Source organism: Heterodontus francisci, chromosome 3 (genome assembly GCF_036365525.1).
Source record: "Heterodontus francisci isolate sHetFra1 chromosome 3, sHetFra1.hap1, whole genome shotgun sequence".
Classification (NCBI taxonomy): Eukaryota; Metazoa; Chordata; class Chondrichthyes; order Heterodontiformes; family Heterodontidae; genus Heterodontus; species Heterodontus francisci.
Window position 1 is genome coordinate 21578269 of NC_090373.1, and position 13969 is coordinate 21592237.

General features: G+C 58.8%; 2 protein-coding genes across 2 annotated transcripts in view; both read right to left on the reverse strand.

Moving 5' to 3' along the window:
* LOC137366673 (uncharacterized) overlaps window positions 1-2470 on the reverse strand; it is a gene marked incomplete at its 5' end in the record, with an annotated part of 5089 nt that extends 2619 nt beyond the window's left edge. The window contains 3 exons of the mRNA XM_068028354.1: window positions 1653-1858; window positions 1911-2227; window positions 2388-2470. Coding sequence (XP_067884455.1) covers window positions 1653-1858; window positions 1911-2227; window positions 2388-2470 — 606 coding nt within the window. The remainder of the gene's footprint in view (window positions 1-1652; window positions 1859-1910; window positions 2228-2387) is intronic.
* A 1349-nt stretch (window positions 2471-3819) lies between these two features.
* Window positions 3820-4520, reverse strand: LOC137352080 (uncharacterized; the record flags this gene model as incomplete). Its single annotated transcript, XM_068017158.1, is given in 2 exon segments — window positions 3820-3866; window positions 3869-4520. Coding segments are annotated over 2 exon segments (699 nt in total), but the record flags the coding sequence as incomplete, so codon positions are not given.
* Window positions 4521-13969: the final 9449 nt, after the last annotated feature.

A 13969-nucleotide genomic window follows, 5' to 3' on the forward strand; every position in this document is an offset into this window, starting at 1 on the left:
TAGGGGAAGGGGGAAGGGGGAGGGGGAGGGGAGAAGGGAAGGGGGAAGGGGGAGGGGGGAGGGGAGAAGGGAAGGGGGAAGGGGGAGGGGGAAGGGGGAAGGGGGAGGGGGGAGGGGGGAGGGGAGAGGGGAAGGGGGAGGGGAGAGGGGAGTGGGAGGGGAGAGGGGAGTGGGAGGGGAGAGGGGAGAGGGGAGTGGGAGGGGGGAGGGGGGAGTGGGAGGGGGGGAGGGGGGAGTGGGAGGGGGGAGGGGGGGAAGGGGAAGGGGGAAGGGGGGAAGGGGGAGAAGAGGGGGAGAGGGGAAGGGGGAGAAGAGGGGGAGAGGGGAAGGGGGAGAAGAGGGGGAGAGGGGAAGGGGGAGAAGAGGGGGAGAGGGGAAGGGGGGAGGGGAGAAGGGGAGGGGAGAAGGGGAGGGGAGAGGGGAGAGGGGGAGGGGGGAAGGGGAGAGGGGGAGGGGGAGGGAGAGGGGAGAGGGGGAGGGGGGAAGGGGAGAGGGGGAGGGGAGAGGGAGGAGGGGGGAAGGGGAGAGGGGGAGGGGAGAGGGGGAGGGGAGAGGAGGAGGGGAGAAGGGAGAGGGGGAGGGGAGAGGGGGAAGGGGGGAGGGGAGAGGGGAGAGGGGGAAGGGGGAGGGGAGGGAGAGGGAGAGGGGGAAGGGGGAGGGGGGAAGGGGGAGGGGGAGAGGGAGAGGGGGAGAGGGGGAAGGGGGAGGGGAGGGGAGGGGGAAGGGGGAGGGGAGGGGAGAGGGGAGGGAAGGGGGAGGGGAGGGGGAAGGGGGAGGGGAGAGGGGGAAGGGGGAGGGGGAAAGGGGGAGGGGGAGGGGAGAGGGGAAGGGGAGAGGGGGAGGGGGGAGGGAGAGGGGGAGGGGGAAGGGGGAGAGGGGGAGGGGGAAGGGGGAGGGGGGAAGGGGGAGGGGGGAAGGGGGAAGGGGGAGGGGGAAGGGGGAGGGGGAGGGGGGGAGGGGGAGGGGTGGGAAGGGGGAAGGGGGAGGGTGGAGGGGGGAAGGGGGGAAGGGGGAGGGTGGAGGGGGGAAGGGGGAAGGGGAGGGGGGAGGGGGAAAGGGGAGGGGGAGGGGGAAGGGAGGGGAAGGGGAGGGGAAGGGGAAGGGGAAGGGGGAGGGGGAAGGGGGAGGGGAAGGGAGGGGAAGGGGGAGGGGAGGGGAAGGGGAGGGGAAGGGGGAGGGGGAAGGGGGAGGGGAAGGTGGAGGGGGAAGGGGAAGGGGAAGGTGGAGGGGGAAGGGGAAGGTGGAGGGGGAAGGGGAAGGTGGAGGGGGAAGGGGAAGGAGGAGGGGGAGGGGGAAGGGGAGGGGGAAGGGGGAGGGGAAGGTGGATGGGGAAGGGGGAGGGGAGGGTAGGGGGAGGGGGAGGGGGAGGGGAGGGGAAGAGGGAGGGGGAAGGAGGGGAAGGGGGAGGGGGAAGGGGAGGGGAGGGGGAAGGGGAGGGGAGGGGAGGGGGAAGGGGAGGGGGAAGGGGAGGGAAGAGGGAGGGGGAAGGGGAGGGGAAGAGGGAGGGGGAAGGGGAGGGGAAGGGGAGGGGGAAGGGGGAGGGGGATGGGGAAGGGGGAAGGGGAAGGGGGAGGGGGATGGGGGAGGGGGAGGGGAAGGGGGAGGGGAAGGGGGAGGGGGGAGGGGGAAGGGGGAGGGGAAGGGGGAGGGGAAGGGGGAGGGGGAAGTGGAGGGGGAGGGGAGGGGGAAGTGGAGGGGGAGGGGGAGGGGGAAGTGGAGGGGGAGGGGAGGGGGAAGTGGAGGGGGAGGGGAGGGGGAAGTGGAGGGGGAGGGGAGGGGGAGGGGAGGGGAGGGGAGGGGGGGAGGGGAGGGGGGAGGGGAGGGGGAGGGGAGGGGGAGGAGGGGGAAGTGGAGGGGGAGGGGAAGGGGAGGGGGACGGGGAGGGGAGGGGAGGGGGAGGGGGAGGGGGAGGGGAGGGGAAGGGGGAGAGGGGGAGGGGGAGGGGGAGGGGGAGGGGGAAGGGGAAGGGGAAGGGGAAGGGGGGGAAGGGGGAGGGGAAGGGGAAGGGGAAGGGGAAGTGAGGGGGAGGGGGGGAGGAGGGGGAGGGGGAGGGGGGGAGGGGGGAGGGGGAGGGGAAGGGAAGGGGGAGGGGAAGGGGGAGGGGAAGGGGGAGGGGGAAGGGGGAGGGGGAAGGGGAGGGGGGAAGGGGGAGGGGGAAGGGGAGGGGGGAAGGGGAAGGGGAGGGGGGGAAGGGGGAGGGGAAGGGGGAGGGGGAAGGGGAGGGGGGAAGGGGGAGGGGAAGGGGGGAAGGGTGAGGGGGAAGGGTGAGGGGGAAGGGGGAAGGGGGAGGGGGAGGGGGGAGGGGGAGGGGGGAGGGGGGAGGGGAAGGGGGGAGGGGGAGGGGGAAGGGAAGAGGGGAAGGGAATATGGGAGGGGGAGGGGAGACGGGGGAGGGGGGAAGGGGAGGGGGGGAAGGGGGAGGGGGGGAGGGGGAAGGGGAAGGGGGAGGGGGAGGGGAGAGGGGAAGGGGGAAGGGAGAGGGGGGAGGGGGGAGGGAGAGAGGGGAAGGGGGAGGGGGAGGGGGGAGGGGAGAGGGGAGTGGGAGGGAGAGGGGAGAGGGGAGAGGGGAGGGGGGAAGGGGGAGAAGAGGGGGAGAGGGGAAGGGGGAGAAGAGGGGGAGAGGGGAAGGGGAGGAAGAGGGGGAGAGGGGAAGGGGGAGGGGAGAAGGGGAGGGGGGAAGGGGAGAGGGGGGGGAGAGGGGAGAGGGGGAGGGGGAAGGGGAGAGGGGGAGGGGAGAGGGAGAGGGGGAAGGGGAGAGGGGGAGGGGAGAGGGGGGAGGGGAGTGGAGGAGGGGAGAAGGGAGAGGGGGAGGGGAGAGGGGGAAGGGGAGAGGGGGAGGGGAGAGGGAGAGGGGGGAAGGGGGAGGGGAGGGGGGAAGGGGGAGGGGAGAGGGGGAAGGGGGAGGGGGAAAGGGGGAAGGGGGAGGGGAGAGGGGAAGGGGAGAGGGGGAGGGGGAGAGGGGGAGGGGGAAGGGGGGAGGGGAAAGGGGGAGGGGGAAGGGGGAGGGGAAGGGGGAGGGGGAAGGGGGAGGGGGAAGGGGGAGGGGGGAAGGGGGAGGGGGAAGGGGGAGGGGGAGGGGGAAGTGGAGGGGGAGGGGAAGGGGAGGGGGAGGGGAAGGGGAAGGGGAGGGGGAGGGGGAGGGGGAGGGGGAGGGGGAGGGGGAGGGGAAGGGGGAGGGGGAGGGGAAGGGGAGGGGAAGGGGGAGGGGAAGGGGGAGGGGAAGGGGAGGGGAAGGGGGAGGGGAGGGGAAGGGGAAGGGGGAGGGGAGGGGAAGGGGAGGGAGGGGAAGGGGAAGGGGAAGGGGAAGGGGAAGGGAAGGGGAAGGGGAAGGGGAAGGGGGAAGGGGAAGGGGAGGGGAAGGGGGAAGGTGGAGGGGGAGGGGGGGGAGTGGGAGGGGAAGGGGAGGGGGAGGGGGAGGGGGAAGGGGGAGGGGAAAGGGGGAGGGGGAAGGGGAGGGGGGGAAGGGGGGAAGGGGAGGGGGGGAAGGGGAGGGGGGGGGAAGGGGGGAAGGGGGAGGGGAAGGGGGAGGGGGAAGGGGGAGGGGGAAGGGGGAGGGGGAAGGGGGAGGGGGGAGGGGGAGGGGGGTGGGGGAGGGGGAGGGGGAGGGGAAGGGGAAGGGGGAGGGGGAGGGGGAAGGGAAGAGGGGAAGGGGAATATGGGAGGGGAAGAGGGGAAGGGAATATGGGAGGGGAGAGGGGAAGGGAATGGGAGGGGGAGGGGGAAGGGGGAGGAGGGGAGGGGAGGGGGGAAGGGGAAGGGGAGGGGAAGGGGAAGGGGAAGGGGAGGGGAAGGGGAAGGGGAGGGGGAGGGGGGAGGGGAAGGGGGAAGGGGAAGGGGAGGGGAAGGGGAGGGGGAAGGGGCAGGGGAGGGGGAAGGGGAGGGGGAGGGGGAGGGGGAGGGGGAGGGGAAGGGGGAGGGGGAGGGGGAGGGGAAGGGGGAGGGGAAGGGGGAGGGGGAGGGGAAGGGGGAGGGGAAGGGGGAGGGGAAGGGGAAGGGGAAGGGGGAGGGGAAGGGGGGGGAAGGGGAAGGGGGAGGGGGAAGGGGAGGGGAAGGGGAGGGGGAAGGGGAGGGGAAGGGGGAGGGGGAGGGGGAGGGGGAGGGGAAGGGGGAGGGCGGAAGGGGAGGGGAAGGGGAGGGGGAGGGGGGAGGGGGAAGGGGGAGGGGAAGGTGGAGGGGGAAGGGGGGGATGGAGGGGGGAGGGTGGGAGGGGAGGGGGAAGGGGAAGGGGGAGGAGGGAGGGGGAGGGGAAGGGAGGGGGAGGGGAAGGGGAGGGGGAGGGGAGGGGGAGGGGAAGGGGGAAGGGGGAGGGGAGGGGGAGGGGGAGGGGGAGGGGAAGGGGAAGGGGGAGGGGGGGAGGGGGAGGGGGAGGGGGAGGGGGAGGGGGAGGGGGGGAGGGGGAGGGGGGAGGGGGAAGGGTGAGGGGGAAGGGGGAAGGGGGAGGGGGAAGGGGGAGGGGAAGGGGGAAGGGGAAGGGGGGAGGGGGAGGGGGAGGGGGAAGGGGGAGAGGGGAAGGGGAGAGGGGAAGGGGAAGAGGGGAAGGGGGGAGGGGAAGGGGGGAGGGGAAGGGGGGGAGGGGAAGGGGGGAGGGGAAGGGGGAGAGGGAGGGGGGAAGGGGAGGGGAAGGGAATATGGGAGGGGGAGGGGGAAGGGGGAGGGGGGAAGGGGGAGGGGAGAGGGAGAGGGGGAGGGGAGAGGGAGAGGGGGAGGGGAGACGGGGAGGGGAGACGGGGAGGGGGGAAGGGGAAGGGGGAGGGGGGAGGGGGAGGGGGGGAGGGGAGAGGGGAGGGTGAGGGGAGAGGGGGGAGCGGGGAAGGGGAAGGGGAGGGGGGAAGGGGGAGAAGAGGGGGAGAAGAGGGGGAGAAGGGAAGGGGGAGGGGAGAGGAGAGGGGGAGGGGGGAAGGGGAGAGGGGGAGGGGAGAGGGAGAGGGGAGAGGGAGAGGGGGGAAGGGGAGAGGGGGAGGGGAGAGGGGGAGGGGAGAGGGGGAGGGGAGAGGGGAGGGGAGAGGGGAGAAGGGAGAGGGGGAGGGGAGAGGGGGAGGGGAGAGGGGGAGGGGAGGGGGGAAGGGGGGAGGGGGAGAGGGGGAGGGGGAAGGGGGAGGGGAGAGGGAGAGGGGGGAAGGGGGGAGGGGAGGGGGGAAGGGGGAGGGGAGAGGGGGAGAGGGGGAAGGGGGAGGGGAGGGGGGAAGGGGGGAGGGGAGAGGGGGAGAGGGGGAAGGGGGAGGGGGGAAAGGGGGGAAGGGGGAGGGGAGAGGGGGAGGGGGGAAGGGGGAAGGGGGAGGGGGGGAAGGGGGAAGGGGGAGGGGGTGGGAGAGGGGGAAGGGGGAGGGGGAAAGGGGGAAGGGGGAAGGGGGAGGGGATGAGGGGGTGGGGGGGAAGGGGGAAGGGGGAGGGGGGAAGGGGGAAGGGGGAGGGGGGAGAGGGGGAGGGGGGGAGGGGGGAAGGGGAGAGGGGGGAGGGGGGGAGGGGGGAGAGGGGGAGGGGGGAAGGGGGAGGGGGGGAAGGGGGGAAGGGGGGAGGGGGGAAGGGGGGAAGGGGGAAGGGGGAGGGTGGAGGGGGGAGAGAGGAGGGGGGAGAGAGGAGGGGGGGAGAGAGGAGGTGGGGAGAGAGAAGGTGGGGGAGAGGAGGTGGGGGAGAGGGAGAGAGAGGAGGTGGGGGAGAGAGGTTGGGGGGAGAGAGGTGGGGGGGGAGAGAGGTGGGGGGGGAGAGAGGTGGGGGGGGAGAGAAGTGGGGGGGGAGGAGAGGTGGGGGGGGGAGAGAAGTGGGGGGGGAGAGAAGTGGGGGGGGGGAGAGAAGTGGGGGGGGAGAGAAGTGGGGGGGGGGGAGAGAAGTGGGGGGGGGAGAGAAGTGGGGGGGGAGAGAAGTGGGGGGGGAGAGAAGTGGGGGGGAGAGAAGTGGGGGGGGAGAGAAGTGGGGGGGAGAGAAGTGGGGGGGGAGAGAAGTGGGGGGGGAGAGAAGTGGGGGGGGAGAGAAGTGGGGGGGGAGAGAAGTGGGGGGGGAGAGAAGTGGGGGGGGGGAGAGAAGTGGGGGGGAGAGAAGTGGGGGGGGGAGTGGGGGAGAGAAGTGGGGGGGGGAGAGAAGTGGGGGGGGGAGAGAAGTGGGGGGGGAGAGAAGTGGGGGGGGGAGAGAAGTGGGGGGGGGGGAGAGAAGTGGGGGGGGGAGAGAAGTGGGGGGGGGAGAGAAGTGGGGGGGGGGAGAGAAGTGGGGGGGGGAGAGAGGTGGGGGGGAGAGAGGTGGGGGGAGAGTGGTGGGGGGGGGGAGAGTGGTGGGGGGGGGAGAGTGGTGGGGGGGAGAGTGGTGGGGGGGGAGAGTGGTGTGGGGGGGAGAGTGGTGGGGGGGGAGAGTGGTGGGGGGGGGAGAGTGGTGGGGGGGGGAGAGAGGTGGGGGGGGGAGAGAGGTGGGGGGGGGAGAGAGGTGGGGGGGAGAGAGGTGGTGGGGAGAGGGATGGGAGGAGGGTGGGGGAGAGAGGAGGGAGAGGGAGAGAGGAGGGAGGGGGAGAGAGGAGGGAGGGGGAGAGAGGAGGGAGGGGGGAGAGAGGAGGGGGGGAGAGAGAAGGGGGGGAGAGAGAGGGGGGGAGAGAGAAGGGGGGGAGAGAGGAGGGGGGGGAGAGAGAGGAGGGCGAGAGAGGAGGGTGGGGGAGAGAGGAGGGGAGGGAGAGAGGAGGGGAGGGAGAGAGCAGGGGAGGGAGAGAGCAGGGGAGGGAGAGAGGAGGGGAGGGAGAGAGGAGGGGAGGGAGAGAGGAGGGGAGGGAGAGAGGAGGGGGGGAGAGAGGAGGGGGGGGAGAGAGGAGGGGGGGGAGAGGAGGGGGGGAAGAGAGGAGGGGGGGAGGAGGGGGGGAGAGAGGAGGGGGGGGAGAGAGGAGTGGGGGGGAGAGGAGGGGGGGGAGGTGGGGGGGAGAGGGGTGGGGGGGGAGAGGAGGGGGGGGAGGGGGGGGGGGGTGGAGGGAGGGGAGGGGGGGGGGGGGAGAGGAGGGGGGGAGAGGAGGGTGGGGGAGAGTGGAGGGGAGGGAGAGAGCAGGGGGGGAGAGGAGGGGGGGAGAGAGGAGGTGAGGGGAGAGAGGAGGTGGGGAGAGTGGGGGGGAGAGTGGGGGAGAGAGAGGAGGGGGGGAGAGAGGAGGGGGGGGAGAGAGAGGAGGGGGGGGGGAGAGAGAGGAGGGGGGGAGAGAGAGGAGGGGGGGAGAGAGAGGAGGGGGGGAGAGAGAGGAGGGGGGGAGAGTGAGGAGGGGGAAGAGAGAGGAGGGGGGGAGAGAGAGGAAGGGGGGGGAGAGAGAGGAAGGGGGGGAGAGAGAGGAAGGGGTGGAGAGAGGAGGGGGGAGAGAGGAGGGGGGAGAGAGAAGGGGGGGAGTGAGAAGGGGGGGAGTGAGAAGGGGGGGAGTGAGGAGCGGGGGGAGTGAGGAGGGGGGGGGAGTGAGGAGGGGGGGGGAGAGAGGAGATGGGGGGGGGAGAGAGGAGATGGGGGAGAGCGGGGGGAGGTAGAGGAGCGGGGGGGGGGGGATGAGAGGGGGGGGGGGTGAGAGGGGACGGTGAAACAAGAACAAAAGCAAAGGTCCGTGGCAGTGGAGGACAGGAGAGGTTAAATGACAAAAGGGTTCATGGTGCAAGACTCAAAGTTGAGTCCAAAAGCTGTAAAGTGCGCAGTTGAAAGGTCAGGTGCTGTTCCTGGAGTTTATGTTGTGCTTCATAAGAGCGTAAGAAATGGGAGCAGTAGTAGACTATACTGCCCCTGGAGCCTGCTCCAACATCCAATGTGATTATGGCTGATATTCTGCCACAAATCCACTTTCCGCCCGCTCCCCAAATTCCTTGATTCCCTGAGAGATTGGAAATCTGTCTTTCTCAGCCTTGAATATACTCAACAATGGAGCATCTACAACATCTGGGGTAGAGAATTCCAAAAATTCACAACCCTCTGATTAAATTTCTTCTCAAAGAAGAAATAATCTTAAATAGTCTTAAATAATCAACCCCTTGTTCTGAGGCTGTGTCCCCGTGTTCTCGATTCCCCAGCTGGGGGAAACAACTTCTCAGTCAAACCCCTTCAGAATCTTGTATTTTCAGTGCGATCACGTCTCATTCCTCTGAACTCGAGAGAGTTTGGGCCCAATTTGCTCAGCCTCTCACCATAGGGCAACCTTCTCATCTCAGGAACAAATCTAATGAACCTTCACTGTACCACTTCCAAGGCAAGTATATCCTTCTTTAGACATGGAAACCAAAACTTTGCACAGAACTCCAGGTGTGGCCTCAAAGTCCGAAACAATTATAGCAATAAAGGCCAACATGCCATTTGCCTTCCTAATTGCTTGCTATAACTGTATGCTAACTTTCTGTGTTCTTCGTATGAGCTCACCCACGTCCCTCTGAACATCAACACGTTGGGGTTAGGGTCACAGCTTACATTCCCATCGTCCCATTGTATCGTCAACAAACCTGGATACATTCTCGGTCTCTTAACCTAAGTCATTAATATAAATTGTAAATTGCTCATGCCCCAGCATTGATCCTTGAGGCACTCCACTGGCACAGCCTGCCAACTTGAAAATGCCCCATTTAATCCTACTCTCTGCTTCCTGTCTGTTAACCAATCCTCTATCTAATATTTTACCCAACTCCATGACCCCTTATCATACATATTAACCTATTGTGTGGCACCTCATGAAATGCGTTTTGGAAATCCAAGTATATTACATTCTTACGACCAGGTGAGAAAGGTGTCTAGGGGTCCCTCTCAGCCTTCATCTGGTCTTTCTGTAACAGGGTTTAATTTTAAACACACCGTGTTTTTAGCTCTCCCTTGGTGAATTCAATGATCACCGCTTTCCGATTATAAGGCAAAGAAACCAACACAAACAGGCTTTCTTAGGTTTAAAGAAACAAAGTTTGAAATTTATTAAACTTCAACTTTAATTCGGTTAACGCCTATGGATACACGCGCACCCCATGTTAGCATGCATACGCGATACACACATGCAAATAGAGACAGAAAAGAGAAGAAAAATAAAGTGGAAAAGTTTGAGGCAATATCTGAAGAGTTTTTGTTACGGTTCTTCGAGTTCACTGTAGAGTCCTTGATTGTAGGTAGATCTTGCTTTTCATTGGGGCCCAGAATTCTTCTTAAACCTTGTTCGCTGTAGGAGACTTTTCTCTCTTGGGGTTCATGTGTCTTCAGTGGATTCAGAGGTTATGAGAAAAAGATGGGAGCAGGCAGAAGCGACCTTCTCAGTTCAGGAAAAAACAGACTTTTTGCCCAAACTGTTGGTACAAATTCAAAAAACTCAGGTTGCCCAGCAGGTTAGTCATGTGACTAGCTGGTTTGACCACGTCCGTTTGTGTATTCAGCCATCTTAGCAGTCAATCTGGAATGCGAGCTCCCCCACCTCCAATGTCTGGTGATCAATGCTTTATCCTTCCAAACACTGTTTGTTAATGTGCAAATGTCTTTCCAGCCACGGCTGATCTGTTTAACAAGTCCTTTCTACACTCCAGTAACAGTTTAAAATCAATGTTCATGACAAAATTCATGTTCCTCATTCTTAGCAGGTGGGGGCCTAGCATGACAACATCTGCTGGCTCCCCTTTATCTACACTACTAGTTACATCCTCAAAAAAACTCTGACAGATTTGTCAAACACAATTTCCCTTTCAGAAGACCATATGGACTCTGTATGATCATACTATGATTTTCTAAGCAGATTGTTAAGACATCCTTAATAATAGATTCCAGCATTTTCCCGATGACTTATGTCAGGCTAACTGGCCTGTTTTCTCTGTCCCTCCTTTCTTGAATAGTGATGTTCCATTTGCTAATTTCCAATCATCTGGGACTAGAATCCAGGGAATTTTGGGAAATCTTAGCCAGTGCATCCACTATCTCTGTAGCTACCTCTCTTAGAACCCTAGGATGTAGGCCATTTAGTCCTGGGGGTTTGTCAGCTTTTAGTCATTTAAGTTTCTCGAATATTTTTTCTCTGCTGATACTAATTATTTTAAGTTCCTCATTCTTATTAGTCCCTTGGTTACCCTCTATATCTGGTGTAACTTGTGTCTTCTACTATGTACAAAATATTTGTTCAATGCCTCTGCCATTTCCTCATTCCCCATGATAATTTCGTCTGTCTGGCTCTAAGGGACCAATGTTTACTTTAGCTACTTTCCTTTTTATATGTTTGTGAAAGCTCTTACAGTCCATTTTTATATTCCTGGCTCGGTCCTCTCATATTCTATTTTTTCCCCTTTTAACAACTTTTTGATCACCCTTTGCTAATTTCCGAAACACTCCCAATCCTCAAGCTTACTACTATTCTTTGCAAAATTAGAAGCCTCTTATTTTAATCTAATAGTATCTATAACTTAAATAAAAGCAAAATACTGCAGATGCTGGAAATCTGAAATAAAAACAAGAAATGCTAGAAATACTCAGCAGGTCTGGCAGCATCTGTGGAGAGAGAAGCAGAGTTAATGTTTCAGGTCAGTGACCCTTCATCAGAATTGCCAAATATTAGAAATGTAAAGGGTTTGAAGCAAGTAAAGCGGGTGTGAGGCAAGAGATAACAAAACAGAAGGTGTTGATAGGACAAGGTCACAGAGAATAACTGACCAGAAGGTCATGCAGCAAAGGCAAATGGTATGTTAATGGTGTGCTGAAAGACAAAGCGTCAGTGCAGAGAGGGTGTCAATTGACAGTAAAAAGAACAGCCCTGGCCCCAAGCACCAACATGAAAAAAAAAGTAGGCACAGTAGAAACAAACTAAACAAATGGAAATAAAATAAACAAATAAAAAATAACTAAAAATAAAAAGGGGGGCCTGCCATGCTCTGAAATTATTGAACAATGTAGAGGAGACCACATTGTGAACAGCGAATACAGTATACTAAATTGAAAGAAGTACAAGTAAATCACTGCTTCACTTGAAAGGAGTGTTTGGGGCCTGGGATAGTGAGGAGAGAGGAGGTAAATGGGCAGGTAGTACACCTCCTGTGATTGCAGGGGAAGGTGCCGTGGGAAGGAGTTGGGGGTGAAGGAGGAGTGGACTCACAATTCGCTGCTCACAATGTGGTCTGCTCTACATTGGGGAGACCAAACGCCCACGGCACCTTCCCCTGTAATCGCAGGAGGTGTAATACCTGCCCGTTTACCTCCTCTTTCCTCACTAGCCAAGGCCCCAAGCTCTCCTTTCAGGTGAAGCAGCGATTTACTTCTTTCAATTTAGTATACTGTATTCGCTGTTCACAATGTGGTCTCCTCTACATTGTTCAATAATTTCAGAGCATGACCTTTTTATTTTTAGTTATTTTTTATTTGTTTATTTTATTTTAGTGTGTTTAGTTTGTTTCTACTGTGCCTACCCACCGTTTTTTTCATGTTTGTGCTTGTGGCTGTTCAGTTTTCAGTCCATTAACACCCTCTCTGTACTAATGCTTTGTCTTTCAGCATACCATTAACATACCATTTGCCTTTGTTCCATGACATTCTGGCTAGTTATTCTCTGTGGCCTTGTCCTATCAACACCTTCTGTTGTGTTATCACTTGCCCCACCCCCGCTTTACTGCTTAAAACCTTTTACATTTCTAATATTTGTCAGTTCTGATGAAAGGTCACTGACCTGAAATGTTAACTCTGCTTCTCTCTCCACAGATGCTGCCAGACCTGCTGGCTATCTTTAACTTCCCTGGTAAACCATGGTCACTGAGTTTTTGTTTTTTAATGGAACATATTTTTGTTGAACATATTGAATCATTTATTTAAATGTTTCCCACTGGTTATTTACTGCCATACCTTTATTCTATTTACCCAATCAACCTAAGGCAGCTCTCCTCATACCTAACTGCTTTAAGTTTAAGTTTAAGATTCCTGTTTTGGACTCCAGTATGTCACTCTCAAACTTAATATGGAATTCAATTGTATTATGATCACTATTTCTCAGATATCTCTTACTATGGGATTACTAATTAACCCTGCTTCATTACACAAAACTAGATCTGAAATAGCATCATCCTTAGTTGGTTCCACAACATATTGTTCTAAAAAAAACAGTTGCAAAAGCATCAAACTCATCTTCCGGACTACCTTGGTCCATCCGATTTGTCCCGTCTTATAAAGATTAAAGTTCCCAACAATTATTACATTGCCTTTGTAACAAACTCCAATTATTTCTCTCTCAATGCTTTGTCGAATGGTATAACTACTGTTTGAGAAACTATAAACTACTCACATCAGCATTTTCTGACCCTTGTTATTTCTAATTTCCCCACAAATTGTTTGTCCTTCCTGATCTTCTGAGCCAAGATCCTTGCTTACTACTGTGCTTATGTCATCCTTTACAATTGCCTCCTCCTTTGCCATTAGAACTATAGAACCACAGAAAAATTACAGCACAGAAGGAGGCCATTCAGCCCATCAGGTCTGCGATGGCTGAAACATCTAGCTGCCTAATCTAATCCCACCTTCCAGCACCTGGTCCGTAGCCTTGCAGGTTACAGCACTTCAGGTGCATGTCCAGGTACCTTTTAAATGAGCTGAGGGTTTCTGCCTCCACCACCATTCCTGGCAGTGAATTCCAGACACCCACCACCCTCTGGGTGAAAACGTTTTTCCTCATGTCCTCTCTAATCCTTCTACCAATCACCTTAAATCTGTGCCCCCTGTTAATTGATCTCTCTGCTAGGAGAAACAGGTCCTTCCTGTCTACTATATCTAGGCCCCTCATAATTTTGTACACCTCAATTAGGTCACCCCTCAGCCTTCTCTATTGCAAGGAAAACAACCATAGCTGATTCAATCTTTGCTCATAGCTGCAACTTTCAAGCCCTGGCAACATTCTTGTAAATCTCCTCTGTACTCTCTCCAGAGCAATTATGTCCTTCCTGTAATGTGGTGACCAGAACTATATGCAATACTCCAGCTGTGGCCTAACCAGTGTTTTATACAGTTCCAGCATTACATCTTTGCTTTTGTATTCTATACCTCGGCCAATAAAGGAAAGCATTCCATATGCCTTCTTCACATCTATCTACCTGTCCTGCCACCTTCAGGGACCTGTGGACATGCACTCCAAGGTCTCTCACTTGTTCTAACCATCTCGATATCCTCCCGTTTATTGTGTATTCCCTTGCTTTATTTGCCCTCCCCAAATGCATGACCTCACACTTCTCAGGATTGAATTCCATTTGCCACTTCGCCACCCACTCCAACCAAACCATTGATATCATTCTGGAGTCTACAGCTATCCTCTTCACTATCAACTACACGGCCACTTTTTGTGTCATCAGCAAATTTCCCAATCATGCCTCCCACATTTCAGTCCAAAACATTAATATATACCACAACAGCAAGGGTCTCAACACTGAGCCCTGTAGAACGCCACTGGAAACCACCTTCCATTCACATAAATATCCATCGACCTCAACCCTTTGTTTCCTGTCACTGAGTCAATTTTGGAACCAACTCGCCACATTCCCCCTGTATCCCATGGGCTTTTACTTTTCTGACCAATCTTCCATGTGGGACCTTGTCAAATGCCTTACTAAAATCCATGTAGACAACATCCACTGCACTACCCTCATCAATTCTCCTTGTTACTTCCTCAAAAAACTCAATCAAGTTCGTAAGACATGACCTTCCCTTAACAAATCCATGTTGACTATCCCTGATTAATCTTTTCCTTTCTAAGTGGCAGTTTATCCTGTCTCTCAGAATTGATTCCAATAATTTACCCACCATCGAGGTCAGACTGACCAGCATTCTGTCTGTCTTTTCGAAATGATGTGTGCCCTGGAATATTTATTTCCTCACCTTGCAACCTTGTCTCTGTAATGGCGATTATATCAAATGCATTTATCACTATTTGTGTCTCCAGTTGATCTGTCTTGTTACAATTGCTTCGTGCATTCAAATAAAGAACCTTTAATTTTATTTGACCACCGTTCTTTGCATGGACTTTATTTGCTGATGCACTATTACTGTTAAACTCTCT